The following is a 16,856-nucleotide window of genomic DNA, read 5'->3' as shown; positions in this document are numbered from 1 at the left end:
CTTTAAAATCCTTGGATATAGACCACCAGGTCCTGGTGACCTCTCTGCCTTTAGTCCCATTAGTTTGTCAAATAATTTGTTTCTCAATCCTTGCATTAGCCCTTGGTTATGTATTATCTTTGCATTAATCTTCACACTAAATATACCAAAGGTTTTAATAATCTGCCATTTATCTATTTCCCATTATTATTGCCCCTGTTGCATCCTCCAAGAGTTTCACAGTTTATCGATTTCTTATTTACCATATAGCTCTGGCTGTTAGTTTTTATGTTTTAATTTACTTTCATAATCAATTGTCTTACTTTTGGTTTAGATTTTTAGTCATCCACTGCTGGTTCCAAAACAATTCTTAGTCCTCTGGCCTACCACTAGTTATTGCTATTTTGTATGTCTTCTTTTTTGATTGGATACTGTCCTTGTTCACCTTTTTGTTAATCCTGGGTGGTTCATCCTTCTGGACCTCTTTTTGGTCAGAGCATTTGAAATATATGCTGAAACGTCTGCCACTGCTCATGTATTGATCTTCCCCTCATCTATTTCCCAGCCCGTTTTAGACAACTTTCCTCATAACTCTGTAATTCCCTTTATTTAAATTGAGGACACTAATTTGAGACCCAAATTGCTCGCCCTCTACTATATTTTCAATTCTACCATGTTGGGATTGCTACCCCTAGAGGATCCTTGCCCAAGAGATCTCTCATTAATCCTGTATCATTCCACATTATTGAATCTAAAATAACCAGCTCCTGGGTAGGGTCTGCAATGCACTGCTCCAAGCAACAGTTCATCTTCTGTTATCCTTGTCCAACTGATTTTGTTCAGTCAATATATAGATTAAAATCACCCATGACAATTGTAGTGCCATACATACATGCCTTCATAAATTCCTGATTTATACTTTAGGACAAAGTGAGGCAACTGTTTGGGGGCTCACAGTTTACTCCCACCCGTGACATTTCTCTTGCTATTCTTTATTTTCACAAGCTTATTTCACTGATTTATTGCACTATGTCACTGCTCCCCGCTGCACTTACCTTCTAATTGAAAGAACTACCTCACCAAGTTATTGAAGTGACAGGAAAAGGTGATAGAGGAAGTTCAATATGGAGTGATGTGTTGTGCAGTTTGGTAGAAAAAACATGGATTGAGTGTATAAAGTGTACTACCCTGAAGGAGGAGCGAGACGTGAGTGTATCTTTGCATAAGTTGTTAAACATACCAGGACAGATGGAGAGCATGGCTAATTAGGATACAGTATTCCAGGCTTTTTAATATTAGCATAGAATACAAGAGCTGGGAGGTTATTTGAACCTCTCAGATACTTAAACTTCAGCTGGAGTATTATGGTCAGGACTGGGTGACACTTTTAGGAAGGATGTGAACATGTTGGAGAGCATGCTGAAGAGGTTTTGGAGAATGGTTTCAAGGGTGAGAAATGAGTAAATAAAGATGGGTCGGAGAAGTAGAAACTGTGCTTTTTTTTTTTGAGAAGGGTGGCAAAAGAGTTGATAAAGTTTTTAAAAAATCATGTGGGCTGAATATAGTAGACAAGAAGAACCAAGCAAAAGATTGAGATGGCTTGTATTTAAACTTATTTGCAAAAGAAATAAATGCATTGTTAGGTAAAAATGTTTTTACTCTGTGAATGATTTGTATCTACAATCCACTGCCTTGAAGTGTGATAGAGGCAGGATCCATTGGTTCAAAAGTTTTGGATGATTATTTCTATTTAAATGTTAATTAAAGTTGGGAAAATGGCACTAAATCTTTAAACCTTCTGCACCATAACAATTTTGTTCCCTGACACTTAGCCAATTGTATATCCAATTTGTTACATTCCCCTGAATTTCATGTGCTTTCTTTTACCCCAGTCTGTCATGTGAGACCTTGTCAAAAGCAGTGCTAAAATCTATGTAGATCACACTAACTGCATCCTCCTGGCTGCATCCTCAAAGATCCAATCAGGTCAGGCATAACCTTCACTGAAAAACTGTGTTGACTGTACTTAGTTAATCCATGACTTTCTAGGTGACTGTTCATCCTGTCTGTCCAAATTGATTCCAATAATGTTCTAGAATAATTTTGTTGCTCTACTGTAAAACGAAAGTTTTAGAAATTCTTCAATCCTCTGCTACCTCTACACCCAGGTGAGAATTTGAGAGATGATGGTCACAGTATTCTCCATTTCTTCCCTGCATAAGTACACATCATCCACCCCTCGTGACTTATCCAATTTCAAGGAATGCTAATTCTCAACACTTCGTCTCTCGATACTTATGCAATATTTCACACCACCTCTAATATCTCTGCATCACTCCCTCCACGTACGTGATGACATATAGAAATAATTATTAATGCTTTCATATCAACTGCCTCGACACAACAGGGTATTTTGTGTCTTTTATGGGTTTATACACTTTCCTCATTTGGTAATTAGTCAATGGGGAGTTGAAATGAATAGGTAAAATCAGCTGTGGGGGGTGGTTTTGATAAATAGCCTGGTGATAATCACTCAGGCCCATGAAACTGGATTCTTGGAGAAGAACCAGAGGGTTGTTGGAAAGCAATATCCAAGTACAAATCATTGTTTCCAGGAGAGTAGAAAATTGGAGAACAGAAATTTCCTCTAATAATATGTACAAGCATTAAAGGCCAGTTGGAGATAGGAAAATGACAATTAGAGACCAGCCATAACCTAATATACACTCTCTTGTGTCCAGTTCAGGCTGGCAAAAATAATCCTACTGATTTGAAAATCCTTGTTTCCCCATATGCAAAAATAAATCTGACCTTGTATGATTGCATCTGTTTGCAATTACAAAGCTTAGAAATTCAGGCACAAAACGTGTTTTATAAAACTCATTTCAATTTCAATTTTCAATTTCAATTTCAATTCTAGTTGTATGGTGCTTCTCATGGGTAATTAGGGATCCCTTTCTTTCAACTGTTGGACTAAGTACACAACTCTTAGCACATTTTCATTTGTGTAACTCCTTTAAACATAAAGGTTTGAAGTGCTTATTTTAGGATATTGTTAAACAAAATGTGATACCTATCCACATAAGAGATACAAGACAGTTTATGTGGTCAGACGATCAAGTTTAAGGGAAGGAGGAGAGGGGAATTTCAAACCTTACAGACTAGGCAACTGGAGCATTAGGTACCACTAATGGTGCAATGAACATGGGGCAGGTACAAGAAGCCAGAACTGTAGGAATGCCAACATCTTGGAGTGTGGAAGGTTACAGAGATAGGGGGTGTTGAAGCGATTTTAAAACAAGAATAAGTACTTTACAAAAAGGTATTTTTTGAACCAGAAGCCAACATACCAACAAATCAGCAATGTTCTACATCCAACTAGGGATCAGGCACATCTGGATCTGGAAATGTGTAAAAGGAGGGTTTAATAAGTGATCGCAAAGTAAAAGATCCTCCAGGGAAATGATCAAATGATCAAGGGGCAAAAGGAGGAGAGGTAATAAATATAATAATGATCAGTAGAGAGAAAATTTCAAGGAGACTATGGGGGTGGGGGGAGCTGAAAATTAAGTCCCTGGACCTTATGGGATGCACCTGAAGATACTGAAGTAAGTAGCTACAGAGTTATTGCACTGATTAGTAATCTTCCAGGAATCCTTAAATTGGATTGGAAAACTGCCAATGTAACACCTTTTATTTTGAAAAGTTAAGGAATCATAAAATAGGTAGCTTCGGCTACTTAATTCCCCAATAAAAGATAAATCTTTTTAAATGGACTCTAACATTTTAACTTAATAGCAGAACCAATGTGGCTGAGTAAAGGGGAAATCATGTATGACAAATTTATTGGAATTCTTTGAGGTAATGAGCAGGATAAAGAGGAACAGTGAATTTTAATATTCAGAACACATTTGATAAGGTACCACATAAGACTACTTTGGATAAAACTCCATGATGTTGCGGCCAGTATATTAGTGTGAATATTGATTATCTAATTCATTGAAGACAGTTGGGATAGAATCATAAAATCCCTATAGAGTCGAAGCAGGCCATTGGGCCCATTGAGACCAACCAGCAGTCTATCCAAACTCCTCCTCCCATTCTATCCCTGTCGCCCTACATTTTCCATAGCTAATACACCTAACCTGCGTATTTTTAAACTGTGGGAGGAAACCCATGCAGACTAGTGAGAATGTGCAAACTCCACACAGACGGTCACCTGAGGCTGGAATTGAGCCTGGGTCCCTGGCAGCACTGTGGCTTAGTTGGTTAAGGTACCTGTCTACAGTAAACAAATCCTAATGGTGCCTTTATACTTTAAAGATCCTTGCTGGAGTTCTGTAAAAGCAACCCATTAATCCATTCCATTTAGTCCTGCAATTCCTTTTCTGTTCTATCCAAAATATGAAGATGTGCATTAGCTGCAGGAACTGCTATGATTTGAATTCAAGGATCATCTATTTCCAAGGAAGATGCTTTAAGTTTTGAGTGTTGTAAAGTGGAAACTTTAGATTGTGCTACCTATAGTTACTTTTCTGTGCTACAGAACTACCAATTAAGTGGCGATTTACTGGCCTACATACCAGTTCTCATATCTCTGTATTCTTTAAATGGAATGATACTCCATCGGTTTCTGCTACCACCTTATTGGAAATACTTTTAACACATTTAAAGAAAAACTCCAACGTGCATCATTGTATCATGGTACATGGCAACAATAAATCAACCTCAAACTCAGTTACTTTCAGTACTAGTAATAGAAATTTGAGTTCTGCATGTCATATAATCATTATCCTAATATTAAAATGCAAAAAAAAAAATTGCATATGGTAATAATTGGCTAAGACTGGTACTTATGACCACTTGTATTTGCCCTGAGAAGCATCATCAAGGCCATTTTACCAAACCTCTGTAGTCCCATAGTTCTGTTAGGTAGGGAGTTTCTGGATTTAGATGTAGTGACCATGAAGGACCAACATGTGTCAAAGTCATGATGGTGGATGACTGGGAAGTGTTGATTTTCTAAGCATTCACTGCTCTTGTCCTTCTAAGTGGTGGAGATTACATTTTGGGAGGAACTACTGAAGAGGCCAGGAATTAATTAGTAGTGAACCAAGTGATTCTAATGTCTTGAAGCTGTCCATTGCCTGGTGAAAATATTATTTGTCACGTAATAGCTCTCTAAAAAGACTCTGCCTTTTCATCTGTCTGGCTGACCTAAGATGTTCTAAGTTGGAAATTGATTTATGGAGCTTTTCTACACCCTTTAAGTTTCACACTGGTGGTTAGAGACTACCAACCAGAATATATTCTGAGACTAAATCTAGGTATGAGATAAAAACAAAAGGGTATTCTATGCTCTATAGTGAACTGTCCTTTAAATAAGTTTATAGACGTGCTTGCCGAGCCGGTGGGTTTGGGTGCAAATGTTTTGTCACCCTGCTAGGTAATGTTGTCAGTGTACCTCCAGTGAAGTGCATAAATCTTCTCCAACTTTGTCCTCTAAATAAACCCCAATACCCTAATTAGTTAAACCTGAATTCCACAGTAGTAGTATTAATAGATTGGTGCACAAAAAATGCCAGGCTCTCTCTTTTGCTTGTATATTGTGTTAAATGTGCCCACATGTACACTACTGCACTCTTCTAGATTAAGCTTTAATTGAAATTCTCATCCGTGTTTAAAAATCCCTCCATGGTCTCATCCTTCCCTATCCTGTAGCCTCCTCAGCTAATGTGCTGTCCAGAATATATGTGCTGCTCCAAATCTGACTGTGTGTATTAACCTTTTAAACTCGCCACCATTAGTGACCACACTTTTATAGATGTTGAGTCTCTAAGCTCTGGCATTCATTCCCGGAACCTCTTTCTTCCTTTACAGCCCTCTTTAAAATTAACTTTGACAAAGCTTTTGTGCATTTGCTCTAATAGCTTATGTGGCTTAGGGTCGTAGTGAGTTTAACAATGCTCTTGGTCAAATTAAAACAATTTAGGCAGAATATAAGTGTAAAATATCATTCAGAGTTCCAAGCCCTAGCTATCAAAATCTGGGGAGAAAAAAAAAAACTCTTCCCATTTCAGACCAATAAATTTCAAACAATTTGGAAGGGAATCAAGAAACATCATGAAAAGCAGCTTTTTTGGGGGCTTGTGAAAAATTTACTAGTATTAGCTTTTAATGTAAAGAATTCATAGACTGATCTAAAAGCACAGTCCTGTTTGGTTGGTTATCAGGCACTTTACTACTCTTTTGCCACAGTTATTGGGGTGGGGTGGGGTGGGGTGGGGTGGGGGAGAAATGATCGAAGAACATAGATTCACATCCCACATTTGTATAACAAAAAGTACAAAACAATTCATTCTCCCTTTCTAAAAAGAAAATAAACAATGTTGTAGTTCTCTTTGTTTTACACTCTGTCAAGTGACTTGCCAGTCTTCTAAAATGTGTTTATTTAAAATAGTTCTGGTGAGCAACAACTTGGAACCTCACTCTTCACAAAATATGAATGAAAACCAGCTGGGGAGCAGTCATTCACTTTTGAACCTTTACTAATCTGAAGTTCACTAGAAATAAGCGGCCTAAACATTTCTGTTTTGTTTGGAAGAACTTTTGCTGAGTTGAATATCTGTAACGATGGTGGGGTATGCTTCACGTGTAGGTTGCCCCTGCACTGGTGGTGGTTCTCTTCTTTGTTGCCCACTGTTGCAGCTTTCAAATCAGCAGTTTCCATAGCAGCAGTAGCATATGACATGTGTTTAAATAGTTTAACATCTTGGGATTTGTTTATTTTAGACAGACACGATAAATGAGATGTCATTATTTGAGTTTTAGCTGTTGAAGGTGGAATCCATTCATCAGAGTCACTGTCATAAGATTTGCTAATTGGACTGTTGCTCAACAAAGAGGAGTTGAATGAAATAGAGGCATGATTGCTCCCAAATTGCCACTGAGACATTTTTTGGATTTGAATCGATTGCTGCTTAAGTTGACCATTTTGCCTTTGTCTGAAATTTGGCCCAACATAGGGTGACATTTTAAGAGGTTTAGTTTCTGTCCTTCTGAAAGATTTTAAACTATGCAATCTTGAAACAGGTGTAGATTGAGAAAATGGAACAAAGTCCTGTGAATCTGAAAAGTCATGTACAGACAAGTTCGGTGCTTCATTCTCTGGAGGATCATTATCGTTTTGGTTTTTCACAACTCTATCTAAACTACACTGTGAAATTCCACACCACTGCTCATTGAGCTTACCATACGATTTAGATAAAACGGACAGGTTTGTTTTGAGACAAGTTGATGGTTCCTCTTTATCACTTGTATCGTTGAAGAGATCACCAGAAAAATCATACTCCTGCTCAGTATAGTGAGTTAACGTATTCTGGAAGGAGGTGTTTTTATGGAGGGTAGAACCAGGCATATTTACAGGTTTAATATCATATTTACCTATGTGGTGTCCTTTAATGCACATTGAATCTTGAAACTCACAGCCAATGCTTTTCTTCATTTTTAGTGTTTGTTTTCCAGAAGGCAAGAGAGTTTGAAAATCAATATTATTCAGTAAACCAGATTCAGTTGTAATGTAAAAGGGATCTGCCAGCTTGCTAACTTCAGTAGCATTATGCTCAGACAGAAAACTTGAGTATTCACCCATTGGCTCCTCAAGGTTGTGTAGCTTTGGTTGACATGTTCGAAAACACTTGCTGCTGCAATTATGTACATTTACAGGGTTCACAAATGTACTATGAACCTGCACAACTGTGCCCTGAGCAGGAAATATATCACTGTGAATACAGCCATCAAGTGATAGCAATGGTGCTGCTCTTGCTAGAGAGTTGCCCTTTTGTATGGTATCATTTTTGAAGACATCTACAACCCTATTTAGGGGACCCTTTGGGTTCTTCGAGTCAACACAAGGGCTTTCTTCAGTTCCAGATTTCCTAGATCTTTTTAAATTACAATTAGTAGAATTTGTCCACACTTTCTTGCATCTTGGACTTTGCCCTCGAGTTCTATTCAGAAAGTTATCAGTTTTCAATTTTTTCAAACTGCAAGAATGTATGGAACCATCAACAGTAGGCACACCAGTGAGAAATGCAACTGCTTCATCACATCTCTGCTGATTAGCTTCCACGTTTGCTATAAATTCATCAAGACTTTCAGAAAACAGCAAGTCATCCCACAACATGGAGTCAATGTGATCCATGCTGTCCTCCAGTAAATTATATGATTTATCAATAGCCTGGTATTCATCACTATCATTGCTATTTGACAAAGAGTCCCCAGAGTTTTGCATGTTAAACCTTGAGTTGATGAAGTCTTTCTGTAACTCAAAGACTGAGTGACAATATTGATACATACAATCATCATTAGGCAACGGGAGACTCGCCATTGCAGTTGCACTGTCTCTATTGCTATCGCCACTATTTTGAAAAGCTGAAGTATGAAAATGTAACACGGTACTTTTATTACATTTTCTATTCTGGCTTTCTTCCTCTACATGGTAAGAGGGGCTGATGCTGTACTTTGAAAGAACACTTCTAGTCTCTGCTGTTGAAAACTCTTCAACTGTAACACAATCACCAGAGGATAAAGCAAGAGTAAAATCCTGTTGCCAAGGATTTGATAATTGGTTAGCATCATTTAACTGGGTGAAGGACTGAGTACTATCTGGCAACAAGCTTATGAAACTCTTGATCGTGGTACTCGATTGATCAACACTATTGAAAGGACTATCAGATAGCTTTGAACTGGGAGAACAATCTTGGAGATTGTCTAAATCTAAGAGCTTCTTGTAATAATTGATAACAGTACATCCATAGATTGCAGTGTTTGGCACTGCAATCTGGCAGGCTACTAGGTGATTTTCATATTTGTTCATGCTGATGGGAGCTTGTAAAGGACTTGAAGATGGTGACCGTGTGCTAGGTAGAAATTCAGATGCCTGTGAGGAAAAAAACATTAAAGTTGTGTCACAAGATGTGATTACAACTCCAAAATCTGATTAAATATATAATTATACAACCAAGTAAATGTAATAATTAGATTGCACCGTAAGTTTACAGAATATTCAAATATCATTTGTAACTATAAAATTTATATTCCAGCTCAAAACTGATTTAAGTGCAGTCATTTCTCTTATTCAAATTCTTTTCAAAACCCTCAATGTAAAACTAACCAACTACAAAGAAAAACTGAATCTGTAAAATTCACCTATGGTGCAGCTGATTTAGCTCACTAAACAGTGCCCATGTCATTATCCTAGCCAAAGTTACTTTATTGTAACATTCCTCTCAATTGCTCAGCATTTTCATAAATTCGGTGCAGATTCACCATATATGTACAAGACTGTTGGACTATTTCTTTGCTGTGGCTGAGACAGCACCATTTACAAGGGAGGCAAGTCATTGTCAATAGTCTCCTGGGCTGGATTCAATCACCTGAAGGGAGTGAGGAAGAATTTTTTCCAGATTTTGCTCCAGTTACTTAGCTTTTGGGTTTTTGATTTTGTTTTGCCTCCCTGAGTAGACTACATGAAATCTGAAGGGTTGATGTGATGCATAAAGCATTACAGCTATAGGCGAGATGACGAATCAAGTATTTTCCTATCCTATGTTCTTTGTATGCATGAGAATTTATGTAGCCTTACATTGATTGATTGTTTGATTGATTTTATACTAAGCAGCATGAATAAGTAACAAAAAAATGGAGTGATGATACTTTCAAGTACTGGTTGATGCTAAATTTATAAATTATTTTGAAGCTTCAGTATCATTGTCATATGGAACTGGGAAAAATGCTGGTCTGTATCCCCATGATCAGGGAGACTCATTCATGTATTTGGAACACAAGACTAACTGCACATCTCCAGGGGACTGATAATGACTGAAAGCAGGCAAAAATCATTGAATTAAGAAACTCCTTCCAAAGTAAGTTTTTAATATTTTAATTATTTGGGGATTTTTACCAATAGCTAAGTAAAGGCAACAAATTTTATAAAATTAGATGCAAGTCACTACAATGTTAATGTAAAAACTGCTGTTCAATGTTATAAAAGCCTTTCTTTCAAAGTTAAATGCAGGAGAACACGCAGCTTTGGTCTTGTTTATCAGTTTCCTAAAAATTGCATTCCATATTATTCTATAGGATGCACAGTTCAGTTTAATGGTAAGTTTGTACCATTTTACAGTACTTGAATGACAAGTGTAATTACTTGTAATTAAATATTAAAGTGTAGAATAGATTAACTGGTTTTAACAATGAATGCACATTTAAGCAGTAACAATTGATCCACATTTAACCCCATGTCTGTTTCATCGCAACTGTTATTAATCACCATTTAGTTTTTTGATAGAAATAATTAGTTTGTAACCAGGCATAGGGAAGTCTTTTTAGCGCTTCATTTTTACAGAAAACTATTCCTCAGAATGATGCATAAAATACCTTCACTCCGAAGATAAAGCTCCTTCCAATAAAGCAGTGTTCCACAGCTTGGATAAGCAAATCCTGAATTTGTTTTTCTTTTTGCTTTTGTAATTTCTTCTTCAAATCTTCACAGTATCTATTTGGAATGAAATATGCTACTTGATTAGGTGGAAGGAGTGTAGGTAAGGAGTATAACCTAACTATTGGCAGGATATATGTAATCTGACGGAGCTGTGTAGAAAGACATATTGAGGGATTAGGGGCTTTTACTGGAATGTCACTGTCAAAATCAGCACCACATATTCATATCTGCCCAACATGAAATTAGATGTCTCGCAGGAAACTATATATAATCAGTGAGATTATAAGTCACAAACTTCAGAGGACACTATAATCTGTAAGGATGAGGGTCACAATTATCAACACAAGACTATATCTATCAGAAAGATCAAAGGAGAGGATGTTTACTGATGATCGTGCAATGTTTATCACTATTCATGACTCCTCAGATATGCAAGCAGTCTATGTCCATTATAGAGCAACGCAACATTTGGGCTACTCAACTATTAGGCAATCCTCAACAAGAAAATATTTAATCATTGCCCCCTGACATTCGATGGCATTTTCACGGCTGAATCCCCCACTATCAATATCCTGGGGGTTACCATGGTCCAGAAAGAGAACAGGATGAACCAGCTGGAGGTCTTAGAAAATAAAAATAGATAAGTCTCCAGGACCTAATCAAGTGTATGCCAGGATATTACAGGAAGTTAGGGAGGAAATTGTGGGACCCCTAACAGAAACATTTATATCATCTATAATCATGGGTCAGGTGCTATAGGATTGGTGGGTGGCTAATATTGTGCCTTTAGTTTGAAAAGGCTAAGGAAAAGCCTGGGAACTATAGACCTGTGAGCCTGATATTGGTGATAGGTAAGTTGTTGGGGTGATTCTGAAAGATAGGATTTACATGCTTTGGAGCGGCAAGGACTGATTAAGGATAGCCAGCGTAGTTTTTGTGAGGGAAATTGTGTCTCACAAGCTTGAATGAGTTTTTTGAGGAAGTAACCAAAAAGATTGATTGAGGGCAGAGTGGTATACATTGTTTACATGGACTTCAGTAAAGCTTTTGACAATGTTCTGCATGGTAGACTGATTAGTGAAGTTAGATCACGTGGGATTCAGGGGGAACTTGTCAAGTGGATACAAAATTGGCTTGACGGTTGGAGACAGAGATTGGTGGTGGAGGGATATTTTTCAGAATGGAGGCCTGTGACAAGTGGTGTTCCACAGGGATTGGGACTGGGGTCCACATTTGTTTGTCATTTGTAGAAATGATTTGGTTCAGAATATAGGAGGCATGGTTAGTAAATTTGTGGAGGACACCAAAATTGGTGGTATAATGGATAGTGAAGAAAGTTATCTAAGATTACAAAGAGATCTTGATCAATGGACTGAGTGGTGGCAGTTGCAGTTTAATTTGGATAATGCAAGGTATTGCATTTTGGTACAATAAACAAGGGCATGAATTATACAATTAATGGTAGGGCCCTGCGTTGTATTGTAAAACAGAGAGACCTAGGGGTTCAGGTACATAATTCTTTGAAATTTGCTTCACAGGTAGATAGGATGGTTAAGAAGGCGTTTAGCACACTTGCATTCATTGCTCAGACCTTTTAGCATATGACTTGAGACGTCATGTTGAGGTTGTACAGGACATTGGTGAGGCCTCTTTTGGAATACTGTGTAGTTCCAGTCACCCCACTAAGGATATTATTAAATTGCAGAAAGTTCAGAAAAGATTTACCAAGACGTTGTCATGAATGGAGGGTTTGACTTATTAAATTTGGCTGGAAAGGCTGGGACTTCTTTCACTGGAATATAGGAGGTTGAGTGGTGACCTTATAGAAGTTTATAAAATCATAAGAGGTACAGATAAAGTGAATGGCAGGTGTCTTTGTAAAAGGAGATAAAGGGCAATTTTTTTTTTTAAAACACCGAATGGTTCAGGGTGTCAAATGAACTGCCAGAGGAAGTGGTGGATGTAGTACAGTTACAAACATTTAAAAGACATTTGCATAAGTACATGAATGGGAAAGGCTTGGAGGGATATGGGCCAAATGCAGGCAAGTGGGACTAATTTAATGTGGGAACATGGTTGGTGTGGACTAGTTTGGACCGAAAGATCTGTTTCCGTGCTGAATGACTGTATGACTCTATCTAAATGCTGCGTTTATTATAAGAGCAGGTCAAGGCTGGGAATTTTGTAGCAAGTAATTCAAAGTCCATCCACCATTATAAGGCACAGGGCAGAAGTGTGATGGAATAGTCTGCAATTGCCTGGATGAGTTCAGCTCCAACAACACTCAAATAGCTCAACATCATCCATGACAAGGCAGCCTACTTGTTTGGCATTCTATTGAATCCCAATAACATTCATTCCCTGCAAAGAAGCAGTGTTAAACATTTACAAGATGCATTGCAGCAACTCTCCAAGCCTCCTTTGATAGCATCTTCCATCCCACGATTTCTACCAGTTAGAAGGACAGGGAGGCAACTGCATGTTCCATGTCAAATCACATGCCCCACCCTGACATAGAAACAGCAACACCCAGTTCTAGATTCTTTCATAAGAGGAAACTTACTCCAAATCTAACATCAGTCAATACCTCTCAATAAAGTCACATATTACTAATCTGAAACTATTGGATACAAGTCTAACCTGTCTAACTTTCCTCATTAGACAATCTTCCCTGCACTGTCCCCATTGTATTTACATCTTTCAGTAAATAAGGCAATTCAGTTGAGGTTTCATCAACGTGTGTATAACTGAAACATAACATCCCTACTTTTGCATTCTGTTCACCTCACAATAAACAATAACATGGGGAAATATAGTGGTATTGTCACTGAACTAGTAATCCAGAGATCCTGGTAATGCTCTCTATAGCAGATGATGAAATATGAATAAAAAAAATGGAATTAAAAGATTTACATTAAAAAATCATTTGTACAGAAATTACTTAAAGTGGGTGGTCAACTGGTGAAAGTAGCGAGATCTCCAGAACCTGGCCCACTTATCAGACAAGGACAGAATGAATAGTGGTGACAACTTCTTGAATGGAAATTAATCTGAAAGAGAAAGTGATGCAGATTTGAAGAACTAATGTGGACAACACAGAAGTCAAGGTAAGTGATAGCTGGACCAGGGACCATAATTTAACACAGGACTCAATAGTGGAAGCAGCTTGCTGTAGAACTCTCAACAAATGGATCCAAAGTTTTCAATCATCCCACAAACAGTTATTTTTAAGTTTGGGAAGTCCAGCACAAATCTGAAGCATTTGCATCCATCTTCACTCAAGTGTTATGTCAACCTTTTTCCAAGATTCCCATCACAAATTAATTTAATTAAATTCTCAAGATATGGCTGATTGTACTGGATATGTCAACAGGTATGGGCCCTGACAACAGGCTCCAATACATAAAACTTGTGCTTCAAAACCAGCTGTGTGACTAGCTAAGCTAGTCTAATGTAGTGACAACACACCTTTCACACAAAGTGGAAAGTTGCTCAGGTGTGCCATGTCCACAAAAGCAGGACAAACCAATGCTGCCAACTATTGCCCTATCACCCTCTCTTAATCATTACAAAAGTAATAATAGCACTGCCAATGACATCTCCCAAGTGGTACTCAACAACAACCAATGAAAGCAAAAGTTGAATTCTGCTAGTGCCAGTTGGCTCCAGGCCTCAGACACCATCACTTTTCGTCCATGCATTGACATCAAGGTAGTCTCTGAAAATTGAAGTCATTGCAAATTGCTGAAAACGACACTAGATGGAGTGCTACCTAGCACAACTGAAGTTGTGGTTTTAGAGGTCATTCATCTTAGCTCCGGGATATCACTGCAGAAAATCTCCAGAACTGTATCCCAGGCTCAAGTATCTTCAGCTGCTTCATATGCAATAAATGAACACCATTCAGGGCAATTGACATTTGCAATCACACAGAGTGGACAATGATCATTTCCAACAAAATAAAACCTAAATATTTTCCCTTCATTGGGTATTGAATCCCAACATTTACCAATAACCTTATTGGAACAGCTGCATTAACCACATCAATTTCCAAAAAGGGAGAATCTAATCATCATCCCTTCATAATCACTAATTGCTGAATCTACTGCTAACATTAGATCCTGGAGGTCACCATTGATTCAAAACTGAACTGGACCACCTGAATAGTTTCCACCTGCTGAAACAGCATGGCTTCACATTAAGCTTGACACCATGCAGCTCAAAGCACCCACTTGCCTAGCACCCAAATCCATTCACACCCTACAATATCAACGCACTATGGTCACAGTGTGTACCATCCAAATGGTGAAGCAACTCACCAAGGCTTCTTAGACAACACCTTTGAAATCCATGACATCTATAATCTAGAATGGGGTCAACAACCTATGGTTCCAGAGCAGAATGCTGCTTTCATTTGCAGCTCCCATTTGAGGTTGTTAATTTCACCACTTTGTAATTTTGCGATAATATTTAATGATCCAGGTTTCTGCTCTGATTGGGTTATTCTGCAACTGTGCTGTAATACAGAAAAAGTGAGCAGTATTTTATAAGATATATAATTCAATTCTACTCCAGCAGCTAAAGGAATATTTTCAAACGGAACATCTCATCAACGTATTAATTATTCCAAGATCTGGTTGAACTGAAATCTAGATATTTAGCACACCTTACTCAGATCTTATAAATCTGATTATTTTTAAAAGTTTAACATTTTCAAACAAGAATGCAGATAATCTCACTGCAGTAAGTCAACAAATCTCTAGTCCTTAGTCAAAAATTACCCACCCAAAAGTGACAGATAGCATGCGTTTTTGATTCTGCAGAAATATGTTCATAAAGACGAAAACAAACTTGAGTGCATAATGTTCCTTAGATTCTCGATAAACCATGTGTTTCCTCTTAAGGTATGCTCATTCCTTTACTCGTTCTTTGATCTTGTTTTGTCCTGTGGCTCTCAAGAATTTTAGGAAATATTTTAATAAAAAGCTAAGGTAAAAAAGGGACAAGGGTAGCAGGTGGATGTAAACATCGTCATCCGTAAGTTCCCCTTCAATTTACAGACAATCTGGACTTGGAAATAAGCACCATCCATTCATTTTTGCTTTAGTCAAAATCCTGGAACTCCTTAACAATTATGAGTGAGTGCCTTTATCACACGACTGAAAGTTTATGGCAGCTGCTCACCTTCATCTTCTGAAGAGTAATAAGGAATGGGCAATATAAGCGAGCCTTGCTAGTGATATCTGCATTCGGTGAATGAACAACAACAAAAAGGGGCCACTGTGCCATGTGTACTGACTGCATGTATGGAGTCCCAAACTGATCTCAGCTATTAAATTAACTAATTACTGTATTTAGTGGGAATTTACAACAGGGAAGGAACATTATTTGAAGGGGCTTTGGTTGCTCTAAATTTATAGTTCCTCAAAGAAGAGTGAAATTAACTAAAGGAGACAGCCAAATTCAGCAGTCATTGAAGTCCTGCAGAGAGAAATCCTAGAGACAAAGGTTGTCTTACTTAGACGCACATCAAATTGCAAGAGTACAATGGAAGTCTGATGTAATGCAGACATTGAGGTCCAAGAGGTTATACCCCAATATAGCACGATGAGCAAATAATCTGTGTCCTGATTGTATTTGCTCCCTCTGTCTGTGCCTGCACATTTACTCGGGGTAAGCTGTTTAAAATCAAGTAGCTTTGCAGAATTGAACAGGAATTTAAAAAAAAAGAAAAATATTCCTTTCAGCAGCAGAATTTGATTCTGATTGTTGTGTTCAGCTGGGCTGGTAGGCTGCAGCAAATGGCAGCATGTACAGGTAGATACGATGTTAGTTTCAGGCCCCTCTGAGTGCTTTGGCTTCATGGAAGGGATTTATTTCCCATGTCTGCAGTAATGTTACTTTCCTTTGTGTTTTTGCATGGGGAGATTTTTTTGGGGGAGCTATGAGAGGTCCCCAGGCTGTAATTGAATTTGTGATAATTTGATCATATAATCATATTTCCATGCATAATCGAGACAACACAGGTGACATAACATTTCAGTGCAGTTTCCCAAAACAGGGAGAAAATTAGATATTATGGGGCTGTACAAAATCTTAAAGATCATCTTAAAGGCAAAGCAAGGCAACATCTTAAATATTGTATTTTGCAATCACTTTACTGCACTTCACTAAAATCATGGTACACCAGTGGGTGTATAATGTTTACCCAACAAAACTAATAATTGCTGGATACACTCAGGCAGTCTAGCAGAATCAGTGAAAAGAAACAGAGTTGATTTCAGATAACAAGGTGTAGAGCTGGATGAACACAGCAGGCCAAGCAGCATCAGAGGAGCAGGAAAACTGATGTTTTGGGTCTGAACCCTCCTTC

The 16,856-nt window shown here is 37.9% G+C and overlaps 1 protein-coding gene across 1 annotated transcript in view; it reads right to left on the bottom strand.

The window, feature by feature from the left end:
* Window positions 1-6,258: 6,258 nt before the first annotated feature.
* The window catches only part of ddias (DNA damage-induced apoptosis suppressor), a 14,355-nt gene continuing 3,757 nt past the window's right edge, over window positions 6,259-16,856 (bottom strand). Inside the window, exons 2-3 of the mRNA XM_048592472.1 lie at window positions 10,420-10,537; window positions 6,259-8,920 (exon numbers count right to left, since the gene is read on the bottom strand). Of these exons, the coding sequence (XP_048448429.1) occupies window positions 6,431-8,920; window positions 10,420-10,537 (2,608 nt within the window). The 3' untranslated portion in view covers window positions 6,259-6,430. The remainder of the gene's footprint in view (window positions 8,921-10,419; window positions 10,538-16,856) is intronic.

Source organism: Rhincodon typus, unplaced genomic scaffold, assembly GCF_021869965.1.
Source record: "Rhincodon typus isolate 14 unplaced genomic scaffold, sRhiTyp1.1 hic_rhity00001289, whole genome shotgun sequence".
Classification (NCBI taxonomy): domain Eukaryota; kingdom Metazoa; phylum Chordata; class Chondrichthyes; order Orectolobiformes; family Rhincodontidae; genus Rhincodon; species Rhincodon typus.
Note: the sequence above shows the minus strand (reverse complement) of the source record. Positions and strands in the feature narration are given on the sequence as shown.